General features: G+C 44.3%; 1 protein-coding gene across 4 annotated transcripts in view; it reads left to right on the top strand.

The window, feature by feature from the left end:
* Positions 1 to 1,353: 1,353 nt before the first annotated feature.
* The window catches only part of E2F7 (E2F transcription factor 7), a 44,958-nt gene continuing 38,078 nt past the window's right edge, over positions 1,354 to 8,233 (top strand). For 2 of the 4 annotated variants that reach the window (XM_054527418.2, XM_002823542.5), the window contains exons 1-2: positions 1,953 to 2,078; positions 2,787 to 2,879. In XM_054527418.2, coding sequence (XP_054383393.1) covers positions 2,787 to 2,879 — 93 coding nt within the window. In that variant the 5' untranslated portion in view covers positions 1,953 to 2,078. Of the gene's footprint in view, positions 1,369 to 1,869; positions 2,079 to 2,768; positions 2,880 to 8,233 lie in introns of those variants that run through there. The other 2 variants (XM_054527417.2, XM_054527416.2) reach the window with 2 other exon arrangements.

Raw genomic sequence — 8,233 nt, 5'->3', positions numbered from 1 at the left:
GCTGTGTTTACCAGCAATCTAGAGTATGAAGTGAAGGACTTGATTGAGCATTCTGAATTCTGCTGAGAGTTCATTTAAAATATATGTATTTGAGGCCAGGCACAGTGTCTCATACCCGTAATCCCAGCACTTTGGGAGGCCAAGGCAGGCAGGCAGATCACCTGAGGTCAGGAGTTCGAGACCAGCCTGGCCAACACAGCGAAATCCCATCTCTACTAAAAATACAAAAATTAGCTGGGCGTGGTGGCGCACGGCTGTAGTCCCAGCTACTCGGGAGGCTGGGGCAGAGAATCACTTGAACCCAGGATGTGGAGGTTTCAGTGAGCCAAGATCGTGCCACTACACTCCAGCCTGGGTAACAGTGCAAGACTCCATCTCCAAAAATAAATAAAATTAAATTAAAATAAAATAAAATAAATAAAATAAAATAAAATAAATAAAATAAAATAAAATAAAATATTTGGAGGGTAAGTGGTGAAGAATGGAGCCTTGGTATAGAAAGGAAAATGATACCTTTGCTGTAAAGTATATGGGGGGTAGGGAAATGTCTGTACATTTAAGAATGTCTGATGCTTTAAGAAGGCTGTCTCACATTTCAGTTGAGGGATATCCTACAAAATACTTGACCAATACTACTCAAAAATGTCCAGGTATCAAAAATGAGGAAAGTATGAGAAACTGTCATAGCCAAGAGGAGCCTAGACACATGGAAACTAAAGGTAATGTGGTATCCTGAACAGAAAAAAGGGGCATTAGGAAAAAATTAAGTAAATCTGAATAAAGTAATGACTTGAGCTCAGAAGAATGTACCAATATTAGTTCAGTAATTTCAAAAAATATTCTATACTAACACAAAATGTTAATAGTGGGTGAAATTGGGTGCTGAATATATGGGAATTCTTGGTACTATCTCAATTTTTCTGTAAATTGAAAACTTCTAAACAATAAAGTCTATTTTGTAAAAAGTCTATCTCTGCCAACATTCATATTTTAAACAAAAAACTGTAGGATGGAAGAAGTGAAACATTTAATACAGATCAGTGGTGTTGAGGAAATTTTCTAGACTGTCTCCTAGAATGCTAGTCCCTATTGCAAAGAACTACTTTTTTATATAAAGCTTTTTCCCTTCTAATTATTTGCAATTTGCCGAAAAGGGAACATCAAAAAACATTTCCGGATTTGCCACACACAAGAAAAAAAAAAAAAGTTAGAAAAACTTCTGGTTTGGCTTCCAGTCTTGTCTCCAGGGCTAACTGGCGTGCCATCTGCTCGCAGCAGAGCGGTAACCATGGTTCATGTGTCACACCAGCGTGCGGTGTTAAGAAGTTTGCCCCGGCGGCAAGTCTGGACAACTCCGCTTCCGCACAGGTTGCTGAGGGCGGGCGGGGATGGCGGCAGCAGCATCCAGAGGGTGTAGATCGTTCTTCCAAACCCCATCTGCTTTCCTCTCCTCTGGCTGTGCCCGGGGTCCCCGGGCGCGGCAAGCCGCGGGGACGTGCGCGGGTCTTCTATGCATAACAAAAGAGCCCTCTTCCTCCTCCTTCTTCTCCCGCCGCCCCGCGCCGCCCCGCGCCGCCCCCACCTTGGCTTCCCGCGGCCGCCCGGGCCCGCGTCCCCAGCAGGAATTGGCTCCCGGGCCCGAGGTTTCCAGGTACCCGGAAGGGGGAGGGGGCCGAGGCGGCAACAATTGGGCGGGTGAGGGCAAAACGCGCGGCTCGGAGCGCCAAGACTCCGAGGGGCGGTGAGCCCGGGCCGTGCCGCCGCACGATTGGCCGGGGCCGCCCCGCCGGCCGCCGCTGATTGGTGGATTCTCAAATTCGGTCTCAAGGCGCCAGAGGAGGTGTTTTAGCGGGGACTACGATCCAGGCTGGAGTCGCGCTCGGCCGGTCTGAGCGCTGGCGCTTCCCGGACGCCACAGGGTCCCCTCCAGCCCAGGGCTCTGGGCGCGGGGATCTGCGCGCCTCGCTCTCCCTTCCCGATGCCGCCGCCCGGCTGCTGATCGCCGCACCACCTTCCCTCATCGGCTTGGGTCCGTGGAGGTCCCTGCAGAGGCAGGAAGCCTCCTTAGGAAAGCAGGGGTAAGCGCGCGGCCCCAGCGCCGGTGGGGAGGCGGGAATTGGGATAAGGGGCCCACTCCCGTCCCGGCTGCCAGCCTGCCACTCCTCACGTCTCCCGGCTGGCGAGGGCTCGAGGTGTTTCTGCCGGGGAACCCGGTGCGCAGAGGGTGTGCCGGGTGCAGCTCTCCCTCCGGCCCGGCAGTAGAGGGGATTTGCCCTTCCCCACAATTTGGAGCTTTCATTGGAGGAGTTTATTTGGGGGATCTGCTTGGAGGCCTGGGAAGGGGCTGCGCTCAGCGCTGAGTGGGTTTGGTCTAGCGATCGGGTTTCCTTCCCCCGATTCAAAACCCCTCAAAGCCGAATTCCTCTCAGTTCTTTGCGCCAAAATTAACTGACCCGGGAGACCTTGTACTTTCTGACAGATTTGCCCAACACCCTTCCGACTTGGTAATTTTATTTTGCCGTCTAGCTTTTCATAAGGAGTTACTATTTTTGTAGATTTTTTTCTTCCCAGATTTTCAGTATTACTAAGCACACTTTAGGTGTTTGAGTTTGTTCGTGTGAGTTTTAGAAAGTTGAGGGTGGCTACAACTCCTGGAAATGCCCAGGATGTGCTTAGAGAAGGGGGAATTTCATATTGACAAACAAGTAACACATATGTAGATATTTTTGTTTGAGGAAAAAATAGCTAATTGCAAAATCATTTTCTAGTGTAATTGTGCATTACAGATGGAGATAAATTGTTTAACACTAAAAGACCTGATCAGCCCCAGGCAGCCCAGACTAGATTTTGCAGTTGAAGATGGGGAAAATGCACAAAAGGTAAGCAAACATAAACACCTTAGTTTCTAACATATTAAGGATGGTGATGTTGAATTCAATTAAGTGTTCCAACATGCCATTTGTATTTGTATTTAAGCATAATAATTAATATTGATAAACATTATAGAAACATTCTTTTTTAAAAATAGAGCCATCCAAACCATTATTGTTGCAATTCTACTCTCAGATATAGTGGGAAAAATAGACAAGGTTACATGTAATGTTGTAACCAATTTATATAAGTCAAAAATATGCTGGCTACAGCAGTCAAAGTTTATAATACAGTTGTCAAAGGTGGTGTAGCTAATGCTCTGTAGGAATGCTAAGCCTCAGTTCCCAGGAAAATAGACCTTCGCAGGCATAAATGCTGGATTATTAAAGTGCTGTGAAATATCTTCAAACCAATGAACTAGCTCCCAGAGACTGTTCCATTCACCCAAGAGTAGACCTGTGCCTACTATATAGGGAGATAAAGTGGCTGAACTCATCAGTATATTCTGAATATTTTCCCGTACTGTTGCTAGTTTTGCACTGAGCCATTCCCTTTCATTTTGCACCCCTTGTGATTTGTAAGACCAAGATGTTGTTTTCAAGAAACATTACAAAGTAAACTGGCCATAACAATGTCTAAACTATCTGAACATTTTTAGGCAGAGGCAAATAGAAACAACAAACCAAGTTTTAGAAACTTTGAATATAAATCTGTGAGTAGCAACTTGGGCATTGAACTTCTCTGAGCTCCTGGTCTTATTTTTAGGCTTAGCATCAACAGTGAAACTCCTTGGTTGCAAAGCAACCCAGGCTCATATGAGCCTTTGAAGAATACTTGATAATTGCTAATTTAGGATAGATGCGAAATTGTATGCTCCCCCATCTAGGGATTTTTTTTTTTGTCCAGCATTTTGATTTATTTTTATTAGGTAAAGAAATACAGTAGTCCCCCTTATCCACAGGGAATGTGTTCCAAGACCTGCAGTGAGTACCTGTGGATAATAGTGAACCGGATTGCCATTAGTTGGAACACATCTCTGTTTATCCTGTTTATGTTTTCCACCCCCAAATTTAGTGCCTTTTCCATCTTAACTAAGCACTTATGTACCATGGCTATAACTTTTGCAGTTTGGGGTATGACAGCAAAACTAGCATGAATTTCTCTTTCATTCTTTACAATTTCACAGATAGGAGACTAATTCTTACAGTAGATCTTAGCAACCTCGGCGTATGATTTTTTTCTTTCCTTAAGTCAAGAACGTTCACCTTTTCATTTAAAAGAAGCACTTTATGGCTTCACTTTGGCATATCCAAATTGCCAGCATCACTACTCTTGTGCTTTGGAGCCATTATGAAGTCAAATAAGAGTTACTTGAACATGAGCACTGCAATACCGTGACAGCCAGCCTGATAACACAGTGGCTGCTCGAGCAGGTAGTATCTACAGTGCAAATACGCTGGACAAAGGGGTGAGTCACATCCGAAGCAGGACGGAGCAGGATGACGTGAGATTTCATTACGCAGAACTGCACACAATCTAAAACTCATGAATGGTTTATTTCTGGAATTTTCCATGTGATATTTTTGGACCACAGTTGGCCACTGGAAGTGAAACCACAGATAAAGCAAAGATTATTTAAAGTGGCCTTTTTTTTTTTTTAATTATCTAAGTCATGAGGGTGGAAATGCCCAGACTTAAAGTATATATTCAGAGTTTTGGCTTTGAGAGTTTTAGAGCAAAACTTTGTTTTCCTTTCCAATTTGGATGGTTCAGCCTTGAAAAAATATATATCCATACATTTATATATAACGTCTAAGTCAGTGCTTTACTTTTCCTCTGGGTCAATGACTTTTATCAAGTACCTTCAAGAAGGACCCTTCTCCTCCTCTAGCATCAGCAAGTGCTACTGTGTCCATTTAAGCTTTCACATTCTAATGTGTGTGGGAAGAAAAACTCAAGTGACTTAAAGAGATTGGGAAAGCAGTGAAAATGTTTGAAATAGCATTTATGAGCAGGGATTATGTCAACTCAAATAGAAGGCAAGAGATGAGAACAGGGTGCTGGCACAGAGTTACTAGGAGGGGCTTCTGTCTGTCTTTTTCATGCTGCTATGAAGTAAAGGAAGGATGCTTTCTAGGGATAATGAAAACATGGGGTTTAAGAGCCAAGGGGTCCTGAGTTTGATTTCCTACTTTGCCATTTATTAGCTATGTGACCTAAAACAAATATACTTAGAAAGTCTTTCGACAAATATTTTTGTTCCAGATGCTGGGGATATGATGATTTAATGAGTTTCCTAATCTCCCTAAATCCATTTTTTTCTTCCATAAGTTGGAATCAATATATAATACTCCCCACATTGAGTTTTTGTAAAGCACCCATAGGCACATAGTCTTCACATTGTTTTGAATCAGACTGATGGCCTAAAGATGAACACGATGTCTACCCTGCCCTCAGTTACCAGGGAGACTTTCAGGGGCCCAGATGTAAAACTATACTGTGGTTTGGTAAGTGCTATACTAGGAGTAGGAACAAATTACCTGGGCAGAAAGAAGAGGAAGAAATAAATTCATGGGAAGTTCAGAGAGAGTTAAAAAGCTTCACAGAGGAAGGAACATTTGGGCTAAGCCTTAGTGGATGAGGAAGCTCAACCTACAAGAAAGCAAGAGTGGACGAGATGGATGGACATTTTAGGCAGAAGTAACAGCATGAGGTGTGAGCATTCAAAAAAATGTTCAAGAAATCAAGAGTGGCTGGAAGCTAGTGGTGCTGAGTTGTTCCTTCTTGGAATCTCTCCGGGGAATACCTGGAGTGGTGTCTTGCTGGATCAGCGGTCATTTAGAGGATTTCTTTCTTGGCCATTTGCCCATTGGTCAAGGTCTGTAAGTACTGTATTATGCATGCATCTTCTTACCAGTCATGGAGAAACTTTTCTTTAAAACATAAAGGAGTTTCCAACTTCATTACCCAAAGTTACTATGCCTCTTACCTGTTTACAATGCACTTGAGACAACAAAGGTGGAAAACAATCTGGGCCAAAGTGGCTAGGAGAGCTTTGTGAAGGAGCTAGCACTTGAGCTGTGGCTGGAAGGAAGGAATACTGAGTCTCAGGCAAGTAGAGAGGAGGGGAGTTAGTGAAGAAGTAGAAATGAGCATGGCATATTTGGGGACAATGCCCAAACTTAATGGGCATGGGTGTTCTTTGAAGGTTATTCATCTCTCTTGGGAGTGGGTGAGAAAGAAGGTGAGTTCAGTTTGGAATATGTTTGTACCTGTGTGATTTATAGGTAAATAAATATGTGCAGAAAGCAGCAGGTAGCCTGATTTTGGAATTCATGAAAGGTCGTAATCAGGTCCAAACAGGAATTGTCAGCATACAGGTTGATTTTAAAGCTTTATACGTGAGAGTGGCAAATAATGAGAGAGCGGCAGAGGGTTGTGTGTGGACTCTTGCGGTTTGGTTTGTAAGAGTAAAAATAGAAGGAGGCTGAGAAGGCACAATCAGAAGTATGAGAAGAACCAGGAGAGAAAGAAACAGTGGTATCTCACAAGTTAAGGGCTGAGAGTTCTATAGAACAAAGAATAGTCAACAGTCTTAACTGCTGCAGTGAGGTCAAGTAAGATATTTTGCCATTGACTTGATCTGGCAACTGAGAGGTGACCTAAGTAAGAGCAGTGGGTCAGAACAGACTGGTAGTTTGAGGGACCCCTAGGAGGTAGGCAGAGGAAACCCTCAGTGTGGATTGCTTCTAGAAAGTGTGCTCTGGAAAGAAGGAGAGTTGTTGGTCCATAGCTAGAAGGAGACACTTTCTAACATGTAGTCGTTGCAATGAGACTTAAATAGTAGACAGAATTTCAACAGGCAAAGCCAGTGGCATTAAAGAGGAAGTGGTGGTGTGAGCACCAGCTTAGCTGTGACAAAGTGCAGGGCAGGTTTGAGTAGCAGGGGGACTGTTTGGGCAGAATGTGGGATGTGCATGAGAGGGAACTGAAAAAGAAGTTGGCTAAATATGGCCCAGAGCTAATATATACACTTGACTGTGTATATTGTTTGAGATAACATGATCAAAGCTGTATCGGACACAGGAGCAGGACTAGAACCAAGACAATGAAGACCTTTCTATGGCAGCATAAACTAGTTTACCTATAGTCAGTGTGCTGGTGTTATTAGTAATAATAATGAACATTTGTATAGCACTTCACAGATGACAGAGTGCTTTTACCTTCTGAGCTCATCATCACAGCAACTCTATGGTAGGTAAGCCAAGGTATATTACCTCTATTTACATATGAGAACTAGAGGGCCGTTTCACATGACACTCTAATGGAGGGAGTGATTTCCAGGGTGTTGCAGGTTAGATTTCCTGAAGCAGATCTTACCCAGAGGTTAAGTGTGCAGGAGGTTTATTAGGAAGTACTCTTGGGATCAATGCCTAGGGAAGGGACAGGAAGGCATGGAATTGGACAGAAGGATAAGTGGAGCTGTAATACAGTCACAGTGGCAGTTACTCTCTGGGGAGTTCTAGGGCAGCCATCAGAGGAGTCCAGAGTTGGGGCAAGGAGGTCTGGCTTTTTTTTTCTTTTTTTTGAGACAGAATCTTGCTCTGTCACCTAGGCTGGGGTGCAATGGCGTGATCTCGGCTCACTGCAAGCCCTGCCTCCTCGGTTGACGCCATTCTCCTGCCTCAGCCTCCAGAGTAGCTGGGACTACAGGTGCCCACCACCATGCCCGGCTAACTTTTGTTTTTGTATTTTTAGTAGAGACAGAGTTTCACCGTGTTAGCCAGGATGGTCTCGATCTCCTGACCTCGTGATCCGCCCACCTTGGCCTCCCAGAGTCCTGGCTTTTATATGTCTGTGCTACTTCTACCAGCCAGTGAGTACAGGAGAGGCTTCCCAGGAAGTGGTGTGACCTTGGACAAGTCAGCCGTCTTCAGCCAGAGCAGTCCAGTTATGGGATGACTGTTGGCATTATTTCCAGCAGCTGGGGAATGAGTCATGTCTTAAGAGATCAGGGTGCATCCCAGCATCCACTCCACAGCTAGGAGTGCTAGAAAACCTTGGAGACAGATACTTTCATCTAAATTCCTCATTTTATACATACGGAAATCTGGGCCCAGACAGAATGAACAGTTGTCCAGGATCAAAAAGATACAAACAGCTGGGACACAAATCAGGTTTCCATTGCAGTGCCCTTTCCACAGCCGTATATGCTGTCAGCATAGCAGGACAGACAGATGGAGCAAGGTATGACTAGATTGCAGTTGACTTTCTGTCCACCTGAGACCTTAGAAAACAATTGGCTTGGCATTTTTTTCTCTTGATGTAGAGGTGTAATACAATCATAACCTACCACATGACC

This window comes from Pongo abelii, chromosome 10, assembly GCF_028885655.2.
Source record: "Pongo abelii isolate AG06213 chromosome 10, NHGRI_mPonAbe1-v2.0_pri, whole genome shotgun sequence".
Classification (NCBI taxonomy): Eukaryota; Metazoa; Chordata; class Mammalia; order Primates; family Hominidae; genus Pongo; species Pongo abelii.
This window is presented reverse-complemented; position numbering and strand designations above follow the sequence as displayed.